Source organism: Myxocyprinus asiaticus, chromosome 34, assembly GCF_019703515.2.
Source record: "Myxocyprinus asiaticus isolate MX2 ecotype Aquarium Trade chromosome 34, UBuf_Myxa_2, whole genome shotgun sequence".
NCBI lineage: Eukaryota > Metazoa > Chordata > Actinopteri > Cypriniformes > Catostomidae > Myxocyprinus > Myxocyprinus asiaticus.
Window position 1 is genome coordinate 42,744,382 of NC_059377.1, and position 23,096 is coordinate 42,767,477.

General features: G+C 39.1%; 2 protein-coding genes and 1 non-coding gene across 3 annotated transcripts; all 3 read right to left on the reverse strand.

Moving 5' to 3' along the window:
* Window positions 1–1,839: 1,839 nt before the first annotated feature.
* On the reverse strand, window positions 1,840–13,339 carry LOC127424958 (trichohyalin-like). The gene is made up of 3 exons (XM_051670537.1): window positions 9,518–13,339; window positions 3,302–3,545; window positions 1,840–2,557 (listed from the first exon to the last, which is right to left on the reverse strand). Exons 1-3 carry the CDS (start codon window positions 13,259–13,261, stop codon window positions 2,538–2,540), a joined length of 4,008 nt encoding a protein of 1,335 aa, XP_051526497.1. The 5' UTR covers window positions 13,262–13,339; the 3' UTR covers window positions 1,840–2,537.
* A 1,556-nt stretch (window positions 13,340–14,895) lies between these two features.
* On the reverse strand, window positions 14,896–22,568 carry LOC127424959 (nurim-like). Its single transcript, XM_051670539.1, has 4 exons — window positions 22,381–22,568; window positions 21,654–21,847; window positions 18,662–18,838; window positions 14,896–18,508 (listed from the first exon to the last, which is right to left on the reverse strand). The coding sequence occupies exons 1-4, from the start codon at window positions 22,529–22,531 to the stop codon at window positions 18,203–18,205; spliced, it is 828 nt and encodes a 275-aa protein (XP_051526499.1). The 5' UTR covers window positions 22,532–22,568; the 3' UTR covers window positions 14,896–18,202.
* trnak-cuu (transfer RNA lysine (anticodon CUU)) lies at window positions 21,891–21,963 on the reverse strand. The gene has a single exon. It is a non-coding gene; the product is annotated as a tRNA-Lys (tRNA).
* Window positions 22,569–23,096: the final 528 nt, after the last annotated feature.

Sequence of the window (23,096 nt, forward strand, 5' to 3'; positions counted from 1 at the left end):
AGGGCCCTGAACCTACATGACCATGGGGATAAACACTTTTATGGTACTTGGAATTGAATATAATTGATTAAATCAAATATTGCCTAATTCATGGCTCAACTACTGTAGGTGTAATTGTTCAAAGAACATATTATAAGTATGCAAATAAATTATGGCTAAATATAACTTTCTGTAGCCTAAAGGCTGGGGGCAGAAATTTGGACATTTTTGTAGAATGACCCACGTGTCCAAATATCATGTTATGGTATCATGTTAAAACTGCACTTTTGGGGCCTGGGTAGCTCAGTGAGTATTGATGCTGACTATCACCCCTGGAGTGGCGAGTTTGAATCCCAGGGCACACTGAGTGACTCCAGTCAGGTCTCCTAAGCAACCAAATTGGCCCGGTTGCTAGGGAGGGTAGAGTCACATGGGGTAACCTCCTTGTGGTCGCCATAATGTGGTTCTTGCTCTCAGTGAGGTGCGTAGTGTGTTGTGCATGGATGCTGCAGAGAATAGAATGAAGCCTCCACATACGCTACGTCTCCGTGGTAACGTGCTCAACAAGTCACGTGATAAGATGCGCAGGTTGATGGTCTCAGACGCAGAGGCAACTGAGATTTGTCCTCTGCCACCCAGATTGAGGCGATTCACTACGCTACCACAAGGACTTGGGAGCGCATTGGGAATTGGGCATTCCAAATTGGGAAGAAAAGAAAAAAAAGCTTATTTAGAGAGTAATCAGTGTATTAGTGTGCATGCAAATCTGGCTTTTTTGTAATTGGCGTAAGGTTTTGGTATGGGGAATTAACTTCATTCGTTTCATATCTTTACGTACAGGTGGTGGTTTACATTGGACTATGATGCACTGACTGCGAGTGAAGTCTACAGGTAGGTAGGCAGTCAAATGCTGTGGATTAAACGTAATCATTTACATTTAAAACTTGTTTGTAAACTAGCTACTTTTAATAGTCTTTTCTGATGGAATTCTGAAGCACAATTTAAATGACCTCACATTTCTTTAGGCTGCAGCCTGTCAGTGATGATTAGCTTCCATTAGCTGGACATCTTAATAAGTTAATGTATGAATATGTTTGTGTCGTTTGGTCATCCCAAGTCTATAATGTATCTAATATCGTTACAGGAAGGATGGATAGGTTTGCTGTGCTTTTTGAAAGAAAATGATAATGAGCGGGAAAGGCACGAGAGGTGACGGTAACATTACGAAGTGCCATGGTAGTCTACGACATGAATTAATATAGCAAATATTCAGTACCATGGTTTATATACCAATGTACCATGGCATAACCATCCAAGGGCATAGCCAGAAAGTTACATTTGGGTGGGCCTCAATAAAAATGGATGGGCCAGTTTTCACCCAAATTTTTTTTACCAAAATGTCCTTAACAACAGAGAAGCGGTGCATTCAAAAAATTCTTTCACACTTTTAGAAATCAGAATTTATGCATTTTAAAACTATTTTATAAATATATATTTGAAGTCAAAGAATAATGTCTAATATTCTGGGTGGGCCTGTGTCAAATTAAGTCCACATTTGGCTACGCCACTGTTACCATCTGATCACTGAAGAATACTACTGCCACAGTACTTTCTTGAAAGGGAACATACCTTCACGGTAGGCTATGTGCCACATGCAACACTTTACCTGAAAACTCATTTGCAACCTAAAGTACCAATGTGAGCAAAAACAATGTCTCATCAGTGTTTCAGAGCTTTGCAGTGAACAATCACTCGTCCTTACTGTTAATAACCAGCAGGCTCAAAACAACAATCAAATCATGTAACATTCATTATTTAAAAAGATCAATTTTTTATACCAAAGCACATTCATAACACGACTCCCTCAAAATATTTCATCTTTTATTAATCCAAAATCATTCTTCCACAACTGACATAATCATTTACCTCAGCTCAAAATAAAATAAACACAGAGATATTTGAAATATGGCTCAGTCTGACCATAAGGAACAATTGAGTTCTTGCCTTTACACCAATTACTAGAGGCAACGATAGAGCAACATCTCAGTTGAGCACTCAAGTGTTATATTTTCATTTATAAATAATAAAAAAGCCCCTCAAATGTAATACAGAAAATATAATATAACATAAACCCACCATTTCCAGTTATTGTGAAAATATACTCTGAGCACAAAGCCTCAGACCATAGAGGATATTAGGATATTATTATTTGTAAAACTCTGTAAATTGTGCAAACCATCATATAGGGCCTGAGGACATCTCTCTGTGAATCAGCACTCATCAGGCTGTACGGCACACATTAACATACAATCAGCATAAAATCAAAGTTTATTTTTAGAACATTTTCTCTGATTGTGAACAAAATAAAAATGCTTTTAAAATAATTAATTGTAAAGTCTTTTATTTTCTGACAAGAAAAGCAGGACTAATAAAAATAAAAAAAATCAACAACTCTATCATTACTTAAAGCTTCTGTACAGGTATAGAACAAAATACATTTAAAACCTGTAACAATTCAAAAATTAAATGTTACCATTGTTCATCATGCAGACAGATGGCTAACGTTTACAGGATTCATCTGAAAAAGAAAGAGGCATAAATAACGTTACTAAAAAGAACAAAATCATGGATGTAGGCACACTCAAAATTATCCAAGAAGAATGATATTGTGATTATTATTTTTTTTAAATCGAATGTATAAATTGTGCAAAAGGGAAAGTGTGTGTTTTAGTTTCTGTAACTGTGTTACTGTGTAAGTTTTTCACCATTTTATTCAGCTTTTAGCTTTTTTGCAGTTCATGTAAATAGTGCTGTGGTGTGACAAATTGATTTTTAAAAGCACAATTATTCCATGAAGTCTCCCAATTTATATGAAGTCATAATAATACTGCATGTATTATAATAATTACACAAGAATTTGACAAATGTTGTTAAAGTATAGCATGTCACAGGACACTGATGTGACATGTCACGTCAACTATCCTTTTACACATTACTTCAGAACAACAGTAACACCTAATCACAATAACCAAAACCTTATTGTCAGCAAAACACACACGCTTACACTACATTATTTAATTTCACCCAGACCAGTTAGTCTCCTAGTGCAATGTTTCAAGAACAGTTAGAAAGAATGTTATTTATGCTCCATTTCCTGTTGTCTGACTTGATGAAAAATATAGCTATGGACATAAATCAGATTCCAAACCCATGGCTTCATTACTTTTAAATTAAAATTAGTTAATTCACTGTTTCTTATTGTTTGTTTTCTGTAGAGATTGTTTACTTATTATTTTGATGATGTAATCGAGAAGGAACTGACCAACTTTTAGGAATCGAACCCTCCCTGTGCACACACTCATGCCAGTGCGGGATACAAACGCTCCAATCTCCTCATCATCATCTTCCTCCTGTCCCTCGGCCTCCTGCTCCACCTCACACCCCCCCTCCTCCCTCCTGTCTTCTGGCCCTGGATGAGGAGAGCAGGGGAGGGATGCAAGCACACAGTCCTCTGAAGGGTACTCACAAACTTTCTCCAGCTGAGTGTCATCAAAACACACCTTCACCTGAAACAGAGAAAGAAAAGGGAGTTACAGATAAAGCATAATATGTAAAGATACATTAAAACATTACAACATCTCATGCCACAAAATCTCTAAAAGTGTTTTCCAAGATGATGTTTCAATCACATTTCAAGTCACACCTCAGCAATTTCAGATACAGAAATGAAATTATATTTTCATCTAGTCTGAAAGTTCTCAGACAGACAACAAGCTGTGTATGTGCAAACATGAGAACATGCCCACCCACAACAACACATGCCACCCAATGAAGTGCAAAAAACATGAGACTTACATTTTACTAAAGCCAGTTGTGTCAGTGGTACAGGAGCGAGATAAACAGAAGGGTCAAACATAGACAAGTGTGGTATGAAAGTGTCAAAAGCATTTACATTTTACATTTGGCAGACGCTGTTATCCAAAGCGACTTACAGTGCACTTATTACAGGGACAATCCCCCTGGAGCAACCTGGAGTTAAGTGCCTTGCTCAAGGACACAATGGTGGTGGCTGTGGAGATTGAACCAGCAACCTTCTGATTACAAGTTATGTGCTTTAGCCCACTACGCCATCACCACTTTAACAAGAGTAAAACATAGATGAGTGAGGTAAAAAAAATAGTTAAATATAGAAGTCATGTATAAAAGAGTGAGATACAGATGAATCAAATATGGAAGTCAAATGTTGAAAAGTGAGATATAGAAGTATCAGATACAAAAGAGTAAAATATAGAAGAGTGGGATACGGAAGGGTCAAATGTAGAAGAGTGAGATACAAAAGAGTAAAATATAGAAGAGTGGGATACGGAAGAGTCAAATACAGAATAATGATATACAGAAGGGTCAAGTGTAGAAGAGTGAGATACAGAAGAGTCAAATGTAGAAGAGTGAGATACAGAAGGGTCAAATGTAGAAGAGTGAGATACAGAAGGGTCAAATGTAGAAGAGTGAGATACGGAAGATTCAAATGTAGAAGAGTGAGATACAGAAGGGTCAAATGTAGAAGAGTGAGATACAGAAGGGTCAAATGTAGAAGAGTGAGATACGGAAGGGTCAAATGTAGAAGAGTGAGATACAGAAGGGTCAAATGTAGAAGAGTGAGATACAGAAGATTCAAATGTAGAAGAGTGAGATACGGAAGGGTCAAATGTAGAAGAGTGAGATACAGAAGAGTCAAATGTAGAAGAGTGAGATACAGAAGGGTCAAATGTAGAAGAGTGAGATACAGCAGGGTCAAATGTAGAAGAGTGAGATACAGAAGATTCAAATGTAGAAGAGTGAGATACGGAAGCGTCAAATGTAGAAGAGTGAGATACAGAAGGGTCAAATGTAGAAGAGTGAGATACAGAAGGGTCAAGTGTAGAAGAGTGAGATACAGAAGGGTCAAATGTAGAAGAGTGAGATACTGAAGAGTCAAATGTAGAAGAGTGAGATACGGAAGGGTCAAATGTAGAAGAGTGAGATACAGAAGGGTCAAATGTAGAAGAGTGAGATACAGAAGCTTAAAATGCAGAAGAGTGAGATACAGAAGAGTCAAATGTAGAAGAGTGAGATACAGAAGAGTCAAATGTAGAAGAGTGAGATACAGAAGGGTCAAATGTAGAAGAGTGAGATACAGAAGATTCAAATGTAGAAGAGTGAGATACGGAAGCGTCAAATGTAGAAGAGTGAGATACAGAAGGGTCAAATGTAGAAGAGTGAGATACAGAAGGGTCAAGTGTAGAAGAGTGAGATACAGAAGGGTCAAATGTAGAAGAGTGAGATACTGAAGAGTCAAATGTAGAAGAGTGAGATACGGAAGGGTCAAATGTAGAAGAGTGAGATACAGAAGGGTCAAATGTAGAAGAGTGAGATACAGAAGCTTAAAATGCAGAAGAGTGAAATATGGAAGATTCAAATGTAGAAGAGTGAGATACAGAAGAGTCAAATGTAGAAGAGTGAGATACAGAAGGGTCAAGTGTAGAAGAGTGAAATACAGAAGAGTCAAATGTAGAAGAGTGAGATACAGAAGAGTAAAATGTATAAGAGTGAGATACAGAAGGGTCAAGTGTAGAAGAGTGAGATACAGAAGGGTCAAATATAGAAGAGTGAGATACAGAAGGGTCAAATGTAGAAGAGTGAGATACGGAAGGGTCAAATGTAGAAGAGTGAGATACAGAAGGGTCAAATGTAGAAGAGTGAGATACAGAAGTGTCAAATATAGAAGAGTGAGATACAGAAGGGTCAAATGTAGAAGAGTGAGATACAGAAGGGTCAAATGTAGAAGAGTGAGATACGGAAGGGTCAAATGTAGAAGAGTGAGATACAGAAGGGTAAAATGTAGAAGAGTGAGATACAGAAGATTCAAATGTAGAAGAGTGAGATACGGAAGCGTCAAATGTTGAAAAGTGAGATATAGAAGTATCAGATACAAAAGAGTAAAATATAGAAGAGTGGGATACGGAAGAGTCAAATACAGAATAATGATATACAGAAGGGTCAAGTGTAGAAGAGTGAGATACTGAAGCGTCAAATGTGAAGAGTGAGATACAGAAGGGTCAAATGTAGAAGAGTGAGATACAAAAGAGTAAAATGTAGAAGAGTGAGATACAGAAGGGTCAAATGTAGAAGAGTGAGATACAAAAGAGTAAAATGTAGAAGAGTGAGATACAGAAGGGTCAAATGTAGAAGAGTGAGATACGGAAGGGTCAAATGTAGAAGAGTGAGATACAGAAGGGTCAAATGTAGAAGAGTGAGATACAGAAGGGTCAAATGTAGAAGAGTGAGATACAGAAGAGTCCAATACAGAAGAGTGAGATACAGAAGAGTCCAATACAGAAGAGTTAAATGTAGAAGAGTACTTAAACAAGAATTAAGTACATAAGAGTGAGAGTACAATACAAAGAGTGAGATACAGAGTCAAACTGAGAAATGCGAGAAACAAAAATCAAGTCTAAGAACAGTGGGTTCAGAGGGGTTGATTTATGAGTCAAAGAAGAAGCCAATTCAGCTTGGAAACAGCAAGCCTAACCAGAATCTGCTAAGCACAAACATGCTCAGCTCTGAACGGGGGGGTGGTAGTGGCTTAAGGTTTAAATTAGGAAAGTGTAGAATGACCCCCCACTGAGAGATTAGGAGCCAGTGAAGGCAATCCATCAGGAATGACGTCAAACTGGCCACAGGCAACACACCACAGGAGTCTGTTCTCCTATAACTCAATTTGTGTTTTATACATCTCTGAGGCTGTTGAATGGGATAGTTCACTCAAACATGGAAATTATGTCATCATTTACTCACCCTTTTATTCCTCCAAACTCACCTGACTTTCTTTCTTCTGTAAAGCACAAAAGGAAAAACAAAAGTAGACAGTGACCAGTGTCTGTCAAGTCTGACAAGGATAAAAAGCTATAAAAGAATCATATAAACGGTCTGTGCTTGTGCACTATGTGCCAAGCCATGCAATAGCTTTGCGTAAGGAACAGACCACAATTTAAGTTACTCCCTGTAGCTCTGAAATCTTATTCATATTCAAACCTCACATGTCATGTATGATTTGACATCATCAATCCTGGTGCAATGTTTAGTATAGAACATTTTTATGGTGCTTTTTGGAGTTTCACTGTCTTCTGTTGTTTGAAAAAGAGCTTGGACAGTTTCAAAATATATTCTTTAGTGGTCTACAGAAGAAAGAAAATCGAATGGGTTTGGATCAACAGAATTTTCATTTTTGTTTTAACTGTTCTTTAAGATCCACAACTGGAGCCCTTTAAGAAAATCTCTGATCATCAGACTATAAATCTAAAAAACAGCCCTTAATGAGCTTATATTCCATCAGTAAAAATTATTGCAGGACTCTACGAGTTCTACAGTTACAGAACATAAAACTCTCTATCAAACTCAGTTAACGTGTGAAATTATGAAGAGGAATATCAGATGAGGTCAAATGTAAACTAGGGTAATGAAGCAAAGAAACCCATACACACAAACACTGTAGAGAAGCTACTATGGGCCAGTAAAGTAGAACTGTTCAAACTTGGTCCTTCCTGAACAAAATAGATTAACATGTGATATTGTCAGTCACGTGGTATGCTAGAATTAGTTGATTTTGATAAACTGACAAAATAGGGTTAGTCTGCTGTTAGATTAATGCCTTTTCTTCTGTTTGTGCTACAGGAAGTGAGACAGCACTGAGGAGGAAGTAGCCAAAGAGCTGTCATGAGACTTCTTAAACATATATAATCACAAATGCTTGTGGTCCAGGTTTATCCACTTTCATCATTGTGTTCACTGCATGTATAGCTGACTCCAAATGATAGCAGAAGTTGCTGTATGTGCTCATGCTAATTGCCACAATGCATAGATACTGCTCTATTATAACACTGTGAAAACCAAACTACACTGAAAGGTTATTCTTCTGTTCCTGGGAGAACCCTGCCAAATTAGCTAATTCCCTCTTTGTCTCTCTTTCTGCTCTGCTGATTAGTTTGTGTTTGCCATGTCCCACTTATTCCAAAAAGCTTTGTTTGATGAAAACAAGCGCTGTCATAAAATCACACACTGAAATATTACAGCACAATTAAATATCTCTTACAAACATATTTAAAATGGCAAACTCTGCTGAAAGTTGTGATACAGAGTTTGCCAGAAGTAAAAGTTTCCAGGATTGCATGCGTCAGTTTATTCTGCATCAGAAGGGGTTAACTGCAGACAAAGACAGTCAGGGGAAGCCAAGCATGTGGCAGTGTGAGTGCACACCAGGCAGAGGAAGGTGCTTATGTTTGTGGTTTCCGGGCTCAAGGGGTGTCAGATCAATGCCAATGATACTTGCTGCTTAATCAGCTGCCATCATAAATGGCTTGTGACCAAACTGAGATGAGAAAAAAGTATAATAATACTATATAAATGTAAAAATGAACTTACAGTAAACCTAGGGTAAATTTCTTGCTCAAGGACACAATAGTGATAGCTTACAGCTTGCTCCTTATGGGGCTTGAACCAGTAACTAATTACCTAGCCCTAAGCTTAAGCCACTGAGCTACAACACCCATCATGATGTAGTTCATCGCTTTAACCACTTGGCCTACGTAACCCTAAACTCGATGGTAGTTAACCCTTGGTGGCTAACATTAACTTATTAAACTAAATGTGACAATTATATAGAGATTTGCAGTTGTATATTTATTCTATACACTTGTACAATTATGCTCTGTAGTTATTTTCTATCAAGGTCAAATCAAACTGGTTTAATTAACTTTCTATTGTAGACTTAATACATCATTTGCTGCCCTGGGTCATTCTAAACAAACCTGTGTCTAGCTCAGATGGCACAGTGTCAGGGTGAAAGGTATAGGAGAAGGCACGACTGGAATAGATTAACCTCAGTCTATTCATAGACATTCAGCCTGGTCAGGAGCCAGTCAAGTCATTTTTATTTGTATAGTGCTAACAGATTGTTTGAAAGGAAATTTACAGAAAATAGTGTCTTAACATTAATAATGGCTTTGTTTTAGTAGAAATGAAAAGGAAGTCAGCCATTTTACAGATTTTAGGAATAGTTTGTGTATGACGTGTTCTGCAGTAGATTAATGATTAATGATGATTATGAAGGCACCTATTTTGCAAAAGCATTTTCTGATGCTGGTCTTTTGCTGCAGTTGAATGTGTAAACTTAGGCTGAGTGACTGTGTCTTCAGCTGTGATCTGTGATGGCGTGACAGATAAGCCTAATCCAGGCTTAAAGCTGAGTAACTGCTTTGGTCACAATCAAAGGCTACAGAGATGTTTTAACCCAGCTAATGAAAGATCACTCACTTTGATTCCTGTCTTGGGTCATTGTCATGTTACAAAGTGGGATCCCCAATAACCCATAACCCAAAATATTTAAATAATAAATATCTCAGGGTCTAATCGTAGCATGTTCTGCACAGTTTTGCATTACCCTGATATTATCAGCACAGCATTTCATTGTAAATGTCAAGCAAACCCAGATCTATTTACTCACAGCTTTCAGTGTCCCTCTGCTCTTTACCAAGCATGACCGCTCAAGGTTCTGGTACCCTCCGATCACCTCAATCTCTTCCGCTGTGGGATACCTCTTTTTTCCTGCTTCCATGGTACCACTTGAGGCTGGTGTGGGTGCTGGGCCCTGAGGTGCTGCTCTGGAGGGAAAGGGGGTCCCTCCAGAAGGGGATGCTCCTCCAGGTCTCCTGGGGGTGATTGTGATGGTAGTTCCTCTCTTTCCTGGTCCACCTGAGGCACTCCTGATGGAAAAGAGAGGTGGAGATGGGGATGGAGATGGGGTGCAGGGAGAAGAGGATGATGGAAAGTTGTTGCCTTGTTCTGAGGGCTTTGGAGAGATCTCTGTTGATTGGGTGTTCTGGGCTTTGACTGTGAATGTCCTGAGCTGCTCAGATTTGGGATGCGACCTCTGGATTTTCTGTTGGGCTTGTGGAAATCTTGGGCTTGTAGTTGTTTGTGATATTTGCATCTCTCTGAGAATGTCTGGTCTCTTCTGACCTTCGGGCATCCTTACCTCCTGTTCTGTAGCCAGACTACTCTGAATGCTGGACTGTGCCTTTCTGATGTTGTGGGAACCACATTCTGCTTCCTGTTCCTTAAGCTGCAGCCGTTCTACCTGATGCTGTACCATCTGAACACCTGTCGAATCCACTGTCTCAGTTGTGTCACCATCTCTAATCATCCCATGATTCCACAGTTTGGCAGTTTCTGGCAGAACGTCCGGAGATGAAGCGTGTCTGATGGGGTTGTATTGCCCCTGTATCTTACCACTGTGTGTTGGAATATCAGCGGCCCTTTCACCGATACACACCGCAGTCCTAGAGCCCACCGTTTTGAGGTTATAGATCCGACTCATGACGTCTAGTGAGTCTGAAAGAGGTGGGGAGGGAGAGGGAGAGGGAGGAAGATAGTTTTCTTCTAACAGCTCTTCCTCTCTCTCTCTTTCGTATGCTCTGTCAGTGTCCGGTCTTCTCCAAATGCCAAATGTTCCACTCTCTACATGGTGTGCTGTCTCTCTCCCTGTTTCAGATACGTCTCTGGAGATCTCCCTGACTTCTCTTTCTGTCGAGGCTGATTGCAAGATCGACCGAGAAACAGGAACAGGAAGTTGAGGGCTTGACTTTGCCATGCTAACTTCCTGTGTGACTTCAAAATGTTTGAGAGTCTGCAATGTGTTTTTTTCCTGTTGATACTGTGCCACTTCTCTCATAGTTTGTTCTACTACTGCCCTGTCCTTTTCTCTGTCATCCATCACTTTGGCCTCCATCTTCTCTCTTTCCTCTGTCTCTCTACTTTTTTGCCTCTTCTCCTCTCGCTGCCGGATTCTCTCTCTCAGAGACTCCACTCGGGTCAAAGATGGGCCAGCCTTCCAGCTCCCTCTCCTCTCCACTCCTCCTTCACCAGCAATCTGTACATTATCTGTGGGGAGAATTGTCCTTCTCCTCTCTGGTGATATATCGATTCCATAAAACACTGTTCTGGGAATGGTGACTTCCTCCTGTGTGCAGGATTTGCTCTGAACCTGTTGAGGGGTCTGGGAGGTAAAATGACTTTCCTCAGTGGCTTGTTCTGGTACTTTCTGATACAGTTGATGCTCTTTTTGAGTGTGAGAAGTGTTCAGATGTTCATTTATTTCACCAGAGATCATATCTGTTTCTCCATGTGACATCTGCCCTGACCTCTTGAGCTCTCTATCCATCTGGACACTTTCTATTTTACAGAGCAGATCCTCTGTGTGCTGGGAGAGGGCGGCTTGGGCTGAGGCTTGTCTTTGTCCACAATAAGCTGCAGACAGCAGACAGGAATCTACAGAGAGAGTGGGGACTCCTTGGCTTCGGGTGTCTATAGAGTAATCTATTGTTGTGTTGTAATCCATGCTGTCATCTGCGAGTGGAATATATTTACCGTGGGATTGTTCTAAGGCCACAGTTATGTCCTCCTGATCCCACTTCCTCTTGGATTTTGCTTTTGCTTCAGTTTGAAATTCTATGTATGTATGTCTTTCCACTGTCTCTCTCTCATTCTCTTTCCTCTTGTATCTCTGTATCTCACTTTCATTCTCCTCTCTCACTCTCTTGCTCTCTCTTTCTAAGCTGCTTTCCCTCCTGTCCTGTTTGATAGGAATTCGACGAGCGAATGTGATGCCTTCAGGGATTTTGATGGAGGCCACTTTGAAATCCTCTTGTCTGTCTACACTTGACATCCGTACCTCCATCTCTCCACAAACAGAGTCATTCCTCTCTTTCTGTGTTTTATCATGCAACACCTCCTGTTCACCATATTTGGGCCGCCCCCATCGCCTTGTGACCTTTGGTTCACTCCCTGACTGGTTGGTGCCCGAAACCATCACGTGTGGTTTAACCTTGCGGTCAGAGTACATCCTCTCCACCACCTTATACTCTATGTCCTCCTCACATTCTCCGTTCCCCTGGTGGCACACTACACGGTCAGAGAAGCTAAAGGAACGTTTGGGAACACCTCTGAACGTAGGCCTTGTGCCCTCTTCCTCTTTACTCTGCTCCACTTGTACAAACAGGTCTCCTGTGCTGTATCTGGCCCGGTTCTTGCCAGGCCGGTTAAAGCAGTCCGTGCTCTTGGACCTCATTGGGGGTTTGGGGTGTTCGCCGAATTTACTAAGAAGCTGACTGACCCGACCACTACACTCTGCAGCTCCTCTATTCTTGTAGTTCGGGATTCTCTCTACTCTTTGCATGACTGTCTTTGACGTCAAGGTCTCACAAGCTGGAACTTGATCTATCTCTTTTCTCCACATGCTCTGTCTCACTCTGTCTCTTTTGCTCCCTACTAAACATTCTTTGCTGATCCCTCTCTCTTGCACCACAGCAATCTCTTCTCCTGGTTTCCCCTCTGTAATGGGGGGTTTAATAATTAGAACTTCTGATGCCCTAATCTCTGTCACGCTTCCTCCACCAGCCAGAAACTCCCTCAAATCCATCCTCATCCTTTTCTCTTCCTCCTGTGCCTCCTTTTCTCTAGCGTTCTCCCTTTTATCCAGTCTTTCCTTACCATTTTGGTCTTTCTCAATGATAATAATGTTGTCTGCATTGATTGTACAAAGACCTGTGACTGCAGGAAAGAGAGACGTGCTACCATTTACCTCTCTGCATTCTTTTACCCGTTCTCTCACAATATTTCTGTCTCTTTCTCTTCCTTCACTTTTATTTCCTCTATTTTCTACCCACATCTCTCTTTCTTGTCCTCTCCAAAACTCCTTCTCCTGACATCTACCTCCTTCTTTCTCTATTTCTCTATTTCTTTCTCTCCCCATGTTATTATCTGCCTTTTTATAATCAGTTTCTGCATCTCTGATTACTTCTCTCCTGTTGTCTCTCCTCCAACTGTTCTCAGAGCGGATGAAGGGGTTGTGTCGGATGGGGCTGATGGTTTCTTTTGATACCTGATTTTGTGCTTTAGACCCAGAGTCAGTCTGGAGATGAGATGTAAGCTTATTGTAGATCTGCTCGGTCACTATGTCCTCAGTGATGCCCAGGACATCTGGTGTATATTTTCCTCCCTCTCTGTCTCTGTCTCTCTCTCTACCTTCATCCTGCTTCACCCTCCTTCTTTGGATGATCTCTCGCTTCCAGGCAGGCATGCTTGCCAACCTCTCCTCCTCCTCTCTCTCTCTTCTCTCTTTCTCGCCTTCCTCTCTTCGCTTTCGCTCCAGCAGAAGCAGCTTCCATTCCGGTAGGGCGGATAGGGACATCACTATGCTGTACTCGATGAAACAGTGCTGTTTTGTTGATCAAAAAGTTGTGTTTTCCTTCAGGGACATCTGGGAGGCCTGTTCAAAAAACAGTACATTTGCTTGGATTACTTAAACAAAAAGGAGCCCCATTTTCTTTTCTTTGAGATACACATGCTGTCTCAAACTCATAAACAGATAAAACAGGCCCCAAGAAATATTTGGATACTTAAGAAACAAAATGTATATTGTAAATTTAATTGCATTAGATAACAAAATATCAAAGCAAACACCATTTATTTTAAAGATAGCAAAAACACACATTTCAAGCAAGTTTGATAAAGCATTTAAAATATAGGCAAAAAAATGTGGACACTTTGTGATTGTCAAATCCATAGTTAACATGCTGAACTAAGTCAGTATACATATACATATAGTACAAATATCTTCAAAGCAGCTTTACAGAGATTAATATCAGTTTATTGTATTAATTAATTTGTGGTTACTCTGCTAGGACACCTGTTTGAACTTGAGGGTAACTGACTTTATACATCCAATAAAAATCACCAAGACAGTTGATAAGAAGTCACTGGATGAGCAAAAATGGCTCAGAAAAGTGAAGTTAGTTCTGAGAAAAGATACATAGAGCAGCATTTGAGCATAGATAACACTTGCTTTGATCTTTTGTATTATCTAATGTAATGACATTTAGACATTTTTAAGAGTTCCTGTCAAATACAAAATATTTCTTGAATTAATTACAAAGAGGAGTTTACTAAAATAAATTCATTCCTGCCCCATAAACTGAGACAAGCTTTTGGGGCCAAGATCCACTGTTATGAACTCCTCTCTGCAGTATGATGTCTATTAATTTACTTTGATATGGTGGTTCTAAACAGACAATAATTAAGAAATAATAATAAATAATTTTTCTTACCAACCCCCCCAGATATATTACAGCTTCTGATAAGATTAAGCTAGAAGTCTTGATTCCCGATTCACTGGAATAAAGTTTTCCTTGTTTCCACTCGATCTATGTTCATCTTTTCCATCTGTGAAACTCCAATAAGAGGCAATAAAAGTCCCGGCAATTCCATCAATCCCTGCAAGAGAGAAGCAGCAACCTTCCTAACACTTCATTTACAGCAACAATCTTTTGTTTATTCATATTTCGGTCCAGTGAATCGGAGCGTGGCTAAAGTAAATGTTACCAGCTTTAGTGGTGCAGGACTGTAATCCCATAATAACATTAAACTCTAGCAGGAGAATCACAGGCACACGCACCATATTGGCCAAGAAAAGATGTTTAACTAAGACTGCCGTCTGCCACCCACCTCCTCCTCCTCCTCCTCCTCTACATCCATCCCCGAAAACCAGAGACGTTAACGGCAGAGTTACGCGAGGTGACGGACTCGCAGGAATTAACAAGTACCAGCACAACATTACAGTTCAAACACTTCTGACTGATCAATCACTTTTAACAGAAATCCCATCAAATCATCACAGGTTATCATTATCAGTATATAATATAATATAATAAATAATAAAAAGACTCCACTTACGAAATCAATTTAATAATTAAATGGAATTTTGTTCTTTAAATGATTTATTTGTCACACTGCAAGGCCATTAAAGAGAACTGCAAAAATCTAAAAGATGCTTAAACATATATTTTTTTTCCTTATACATAAAATGTAACATTTTTTATTTTAATAAAATAAAACATTCATAGACGTTATTTATCAACTACTTGCTGGAAAATACATTTAAAAAAAATTTAAAACAACAATACATACATTTAAAATGTCTCAGTATTTTATTTAATTAACATTTACAATGTGATACTAGTGGCTTTTTAAAAGGCAGAGATGGCGTGACAAACTCTTAAAATACACAACATGATACAGAAAAAAAATGTAATCGCTCTAATAACAGTGCAATTATTTAACTGTTTCTTTACAACTCTTTAAAAAAAAAATTCAATTTTACTGACCAATGTCGATATACAAGTTCAAATACAAAATGAAATGCATGTTTTCCAGTGTTATGACACATAATGAAGTGCACAGGATGTTTGTCACCCAGACTTACCTAAATATGTAACACGCATATACCCCATTTACAGAAATGTGCTGCATATAGTTGCTGACCTCTCATGTGATGCTAAAAGCACTGGCATTTATGTTATTGGCACTTACTGGATTTTGGTTTAGTACCCCAAGCAAGTAAACCCGCTTCATAGATAAAAAAAAAAAAAATATGTCATCATTTACTCACCCTTATGTTGTTCCAAAGCTGCATGCCTTTTTTTCTTCAGTGGAACACAAAATTAGATGTTTAGGCAGAATGTTCACTATACAATGAAAGTGAACAGTGACTAACATTCATCTCTTTTTGTGTTCCACGAAAGAAATGCATTTTATTTATTCATATATTTCTACTTAAAGGAAAATTAAACTATCCTTATAATAAAATCATAAAGCATTATGCTGCCAATAAAATAAAAACCCTCCAATCTTTCATTTTTTTATTTGTATTAAACTGACAGCTCATTGGTTTGTTTGTGGCATGCGTGTGCATGTAGCATGTATGCGTGTGTTTTGCCCTTTCTTAATGAGTAAGGTCAGGGCTAAACAGTTGCTAGAGCGATTAATCTCATGACCTTTTACCTGTGCTCCTCACCTGTGGCCAAAATGCATCAGCTCTTCTTCAGCACACTAACAATACATGATAGATCTTATGAAAATAAACAATTAAAAAGATAAAACCTAACTATTTTGCTTTAACAGAATGGCACCTGCCAGACATATGCACAAGGCCCCAAACCAGCAGGGGGCACTGATGAGCTGCAGACGCTTTTCATATTTACTAGAACAGTGTTTTATGTTTTTAATTTTACAACTAGTTATTCTTTCAGACAATGTCGAACACTTTGTCACATGATTGCTTTGGCAGTTGTTGTATTACTTGGCAAATTATAATTCAAATATTTGTGTAATTAAGAGTGCTTTTAGAAAATATGCTGGTTGGTTTTGTGACATTTAATATACACTTGAAATGAGGACGTGTCCCAATGTGTATGTGTAACAGGAGCCAGCTGGTTCGTGATAGCTGTTCGGTATGTAAACTTCACTCCCCTGGCTTCAAGAGGCACACTAGTGACTGACGCTACAGGCCATAGCCTTTAGCCACCTCGTTAGTGCACCCGTCTCCCATGCCAGCTGACGCCGGTTCGAATCCCACTCGGAGCGGGTCAAGCAGGACCAGTTACATAGGCATGGTGCGAGGTATCCGTGCCCAGAGCATGCCAACGTAATAATTAGTCCCTGAGTTAAACTTGTACAAATAGGAAAAAATGAAGCATTTTTTTTTTGCATGTGCAGCCCTTAAAGTATGCAATTATTTTAGCAAGAAATGGTCTCCTTCTTTCATTAGTTTTGATCTTCTTTAGGCTTAATTTACAAAGGGTTGCTCGAGAACCTCGAATGGATTTTTAGAAAAGTGGTTTTCAATTTCTGAGTAAAAGGTTTGTAATTAAAATTACTTAAAAGAAACTTTCATTTTTTTGTTCCTAAACATAAATTACACCGTCATACCTTAAAGGGGTCATGAAATGGAGAATTAAATTTTCCTTGACATATAAGAGGTAACTGTACTATAAAAACATACTGTAAATTTCAGAACTCAAAACATGTTCCCCAGTCTAAAAAGAGCAATTATAGTGGCCACCCTGCTGAAACGTCTCATTTTGAAATCTGTCTGTTCGTGACGTCACGAAACATTGCTTATTTGTATTTACACATCCCACAACATGCGTCATCGCACCCTTGGCCCCGCCCACAGGTGCACAGTTCAAGTCAAGAGAGCAGGCCTTGTGTGGCTAACTATTCCTAACATAACACCAAAGAGGGACCCATCTGGTCTATTTTTAATAATTTTGTATATGAACATGAACTACACTTTGACCGCTGCCATGCACCTCGCCGGTTTTAAAAGATGCGATGTCAAGTTACAACTCTGAAAGGGAGAAGCAATTCTGTCATTCAGCTGCTGCTGTCATGGACACGTTCTTTCACCCATCAGCACCATTTTTAATAGTTGGTGTATGTAAACATAGGACGTCTTTGACGATGGACGTCATGTACGATGGACGTCTTTGACCGTTTCGGTGTCTTTCCGCCAATGTGCACCTCAGTGCGTTTGTGCGTCATTTCACTGTTCTTTGGACAATGATGTGTTCGTTTGGATTGCTTGTGAACAGACATAATACGATTCAAGCTTTGCAAAGGAATTGTTATTGAAGGACAGCGCAGTTAAAAACAAGTAAAGTGTTTCTTTCATGAATATTTCAAATGTCATGACTGTTTGATAGTTTATGGTGCCCTTTGTTAACAGTTGTGCTTGAGATGAACAGTTCAATATATTCAGATGCAATCTGTTGGATGTGCGTTATGTGTAAACCCTGAAATTTTGTTTTATAATGTTGAGGTTCATTTTCTTCCGATTGAGTTTGCTAAATTTATGGGGCTGCATGATGTTAGCCAATCAGAACAGTGGGCGTTTACATTGAAGTTTTAAGGAGGTGCTTAGGCCAAAACCGAGCGTTTCAGACAGAGGGCCAAAAACGGGGTGGAAAATTATCATATATTACTAAAATACTTCATGACCCTTTTAAACGTAAGTTGCTAACAAGTTGCTACACAAGGACTACAATGGCTTACCGATTTGTCTAGCATGAAAACGAACATCCTTGTGGTTAGTGAAGGGTACATTCATATAGTAATGCCATGCTCCCTTCAAAGTGCCCACATCCAGAGCTCTGTCCTTCAGAGTGAGTAGGGCATAGGGATGTTCACTTTCTATTGGAATTCGCCTTTTGTGTAATTTATGTTGTAAAACAAAACATGAAAATCTCTTCCAGTAATCTAATAACATTATTTCTAATAAACTTCTCTTGTTTACTCAGTCTTGCTTCTGGATGTTATTATTGGTTTGACTGCCCACTAGTGGTGAAGAGAAGAGTTGCAGCTTGGTCTGGAGCTGTCGGTTGAGATACGTGCAATCTTGAGTGTCCAGAGAGTGCGCGAGCACCAGGTAAACGGACAGGTAAACAGCCAGCAAGAGCCGGTCCAACGGAAAGGTGGGAAGAACCCAAAGAACCATGAGCAGCTCCACGCAGACCGGATGCCTCAGGTGAGAGAAAAGCCGCTGGGCGCGAGGAGACTTAAGAGACAGCGGGTCACCTAGACCCAAAATATCATAATACACCTGAGACAGAACAAATGGAGAAAAAAGATTGCATTTTTAAAAGTGTAAAAGGACAGAAATAAATATTAAAAGTTGAGGAATGTGAATTATAAAGTTCTACGTCAGATGCAGCAAATAACAGTGCTTGAGATGACAAATGTAGATTTGCAGTACCTGTTTGATGCCTAATAATTCAGGATAGTCGAATATGAGCAGGATACTGCAGATTATGGCCCAGCACAGGAAGTGTAAGATAAAACAAATGAGGGGGAACCAGATGTCCCACGGTGCACTTTGCACTGACCACAGACAAGGGGCACTGGTTACTGGCTGCCAACAGCGCATCAATATCTAAACAAAGAACAAAATTACAGTTAGGGGAAGATATTTTACTTAATTTATATCACAATTATGAGTTATAATTGAATTGTAGGAGGTTATGGTCAGAATGTCAAACTACCATTTACAGAGTAAGTCGAGCCGAAGTTTATCAAATGCACAAACATGCAGCAGTATTTACAGGCAATGAAATGCATTATCTTCCAGCTCCAGAAAAGAGAATCACAGATATAATATTTAAGTAATCTTAAAAAGTCATCTTTGGATAACTAGATAACTTCTTAAGATTTTCATACTGTACAGCAGGGTTGGTCAAAATTTAGAATTGGCTCCTTTTCAATTTATGAGTTGGAATTAGAATTTGAAGGAGATTTAATTGTTATTATAGGAAGTGCAATTTACTGAAATGCAATACAAAGAAACTCAACAAAGTCACACAAGAAAATGTCATTAGTCCAACACAACAAGACATAAATAATTACATTATTATTTATGGTTAATTATGCCTCTTATATTTTAACTTACTAGAATATTTCTCTAAAATAAAATTATATATATATATATATATATATATATATATATATATATATATATATATATATATATATCACACACACACACACACACACACACACACACACTGATCAGCCACAACATTAAAACCGCCTGCCAAATAACACTCAAACCAGCCCGTCTGGCACCAACAATCACCCATGCGATTATCTAATCAGCCAATCGTGTGGCTGCAGTGCATAAAATCATGCAGATACGGGTCAGGAGCTTCAGCTAATGTTCACATCAACCATCAGAATGGGGAAAAATGTGATCTCAGTGATTTGGAGCGTAGCATGATTGTTGGTGCCAGATGGGCGGGTTTGAGTATTTCTGAGATTTTCACACACACAACAGTCTCTAGAATTTACTCAGAATGGTGCTAAAAACAAAAAACATCCAGTGAGCGGCAGTTCTGCAGACGGAAACACCTTGTTGATGAGAGAGGTCAACAGAGAATGGCCAGACTGGTTTGAACTGATAAAGTCTACGGTAACTCAGATAACCGCTCTGTACAATTGTGCTGAGAAGAATATCATCTCTGAATGCTGTTCTGAGATGCGGGTTGGTGCTGTTTTGGCAGCACGAGGGGGACCTACACATTATTAGGCAGGTGGTTTTAATGTTGTGGCTGATCGGTGTGTGTATATATATAGAGAGAGAGAGAGAGAGAGAGAGAGAGAGAGAGAGAGAGAGAGAGAGCGAGCGAGCTCTGGAAAAAATTAAGAGACTACTTCAAAATGATCAGTTTCTCTGGATTTACTATTTATAGTTATGTGTTTGAGTAAAATGAACATTTTTGTTTTGTTCTATAAAGTACTGACAATATTTCTCCCAAATTCCAAATAAAAATATTGTTATTTAGATTATTTATTTGCAGAAAATGACAACTGGTCAAAATAACAAAAAAGATGCAGTGTTTTCAGACCTCGAATAATGCAAAGAAAACAAGTTCATATTCATTTATAAACATCACAATACTAATGTTTTGACTTAGAGTTCAGAAATCAATATTTGCTGGAATAATCCTGATTTTCAGTCACAGCTTTCATGTGTCTTGGCATGCTCTCTACCAGTCTTTCACATTGCTGTTGGGTGACTTTATGCCACTCCTGGCGCAAAAATTCAAGCATCTCGGCTTTGTTTGATGGCTTGTGGCCATCCATCTTCCTCTTGATCACATTCCAGAGGTTTTCAATGGGGTTTAGGTCTGGAGATTGGGCTGGCCATGACAGGGTCTTGATCCGGCGCTCCTCCATCCACACCTTGATTGACCTGTCTGTGTGGCATGGAGCATTGTCCTGCTGGAAAAACCAATCCTCAGAGTTGGGGAACATTGTCAGAGCAGAAGGAAGCAAGTTTTCTTACAGGATAACCTTGTACATGGCTTGATTCATGCATCCTTCACAAAGATGAATCTGCCCGATTCCAGCCTTGCTGAAGCACCCCCAGATCATCACCGATCCTCCACCAAATTTCACAGTGGATGCGAGAGACTGTGGCTTGTAGGCCTGTCCAGGACTCCGTCTAATCACTAGTTGACAATGTGTTGGGCAAAGCTGAAAATTGGACTCATCAGAGATGACCTTACTCCAGTCCTCTACGGTCCAATCCTTATGGTCTTTTGCAAACCTCATTCTGGCTCTTCTTTGCTTCTCATTGATGAAGGGCTTTTTTCTAGTTTTGCACGACTTCAGCGCTGCCCCAGGAGCCTTTTTAACTAGCACTGTTTTTGCCAACCAGCTGGTCCTATTGCAAGAGGATAGTGATGACCACAGCAATGGTTTTTATACTTTTCCACGTTAAATAAGATTTGGTTCAGGTGATCCCCTAATCAGTAGTTTATAGAATAAAACTAAAATGTACATTTTAATCAAACACACACCTATATATAGTAAATCCAGAGAAACTGATCATTTTGCAGAGGTCTCTTAATTTATATATATCATCTTAGTTTAGTGAAATTAATAATTATATAATATTTATTAATTTTATGTATATATATATATATATATATATATATATATATACTGAACTAAAACATGAATTAAAAACAAGAGTCGAAATACCACACACATTTATAACATGATCTTTACCATACATCAACAGTACAGTGACATAAGCCATATAGTAAAATAAAATATGTGCAAAGTAGAATAAAAACATTATTGCAAAATGTATATTGTTGCATACTGCATCCAGTTTCACATGCTTAAAACAGTGAACACAGTACATAGTATATTCCATTTCGAACATATAGAGACAATAGAGTTACCTGCAGTACTGTGGCAGTGGTGAAGCAGTACACAGTCCTGGATAAAACACCCAAAACATTCTGACAAGCTCTCTTAACAGGAGCCCATGCCAACAGACTGTGCTGAACGCTGAAGAGAACCAGGAGCAAAATATCCACAGCGACAGACTTTAACACTACACCATCCCGCAGAGCCACAGACCAAGAACTTGACTCTGAGAACAGACAGAGAGAAATAAAAATAATTAAAAAATCAACCGCCCAACGTGGGGCTCGAACCCACGACCCTGAGATTAAGAGTCTCATGCTCTACCGACTGAGCTAGCCGGGCAACACGCGCTTCACTCACACGTTCCGTGATGACGTCAGACGAAGTTGTCTATACAAAAGTAAATGCTGTTTCTACATTTAGGCTGTCAAAAACTTTAATACCTTTACAATTCAGTATAACTATTAATTGTCATGCACATGCAAAAACAACACTGCCTGTTGCTCGATATTGCATTAAATTCCATAATCGAGTGATGTTAAATAAAACCAGAAGCTTGTACATGCAGCAAGTTGAACACAAAAGTTGAATTAACTACGATTTCATATAAAGCTAACTAAAATCTGCTTATTTAAATTCATTTACATACCGCTGACTATGTGCACACTGTTTAAAAAATTAGTAGGTCGGTTTTAAAAAAAATAATAGCTTATTGTATCAACACTGTTTATTTTGTTTGATTCAATTATGCTCGCTCACCTCGACACAGATGCGCGTCCCCGCTCAGGTTGTGATAGATGGCACGAAACGATACGAAGCGAACAAAGTCTGCACCGGTCACGAAGACAAATATGAAGTTTATCAAAGCTGAAACACAGAGAAAACAGTCGCGAAAAGTCACCGACGCCATGATAATGTTTGTAACTTCAAACTGATGGGCGGAAGCTTCCGATAGGCGTGGCTGCAGTAACCCGACATGACCACCAGGTGGAGACAAATACCGCTTAACCTGACATGACCACCAGGTGGCGACAAATACCGCTTAACCTGACATGACCACCAGGTGGCGACAAATACCGCCTATCCCGACATGAAGTAAATACTACAAGTATCTCTGTGCAATAATAAATGGGATTTACAAATCAATTTTTTTGTTTTAAAATGCACATTGCAAAAAATAGCCCATTTTCTATTAAACAAAATACGATTTTAACTCTCATTCATGTTTTATTATGTCTTGTTTTGATAATGATAATAACGTATCAACTTGTTAACTGTGACTTAGCATCAGAAGGGTCTGGAAGGATAAATCTTTTAGTGTTATAGTGTTAGTCGGTTTGTTATTTTTAACTCTATTTTGCATTTTGTGGTTTTAGTTGCAGTGGAATGCAGTCAGTCAGGAAATCATGATTGTTCATTGCATGAAAAATGTGGTTACATCCTGTCGATTTATGAAAACGTGAGAACAGGTCTGA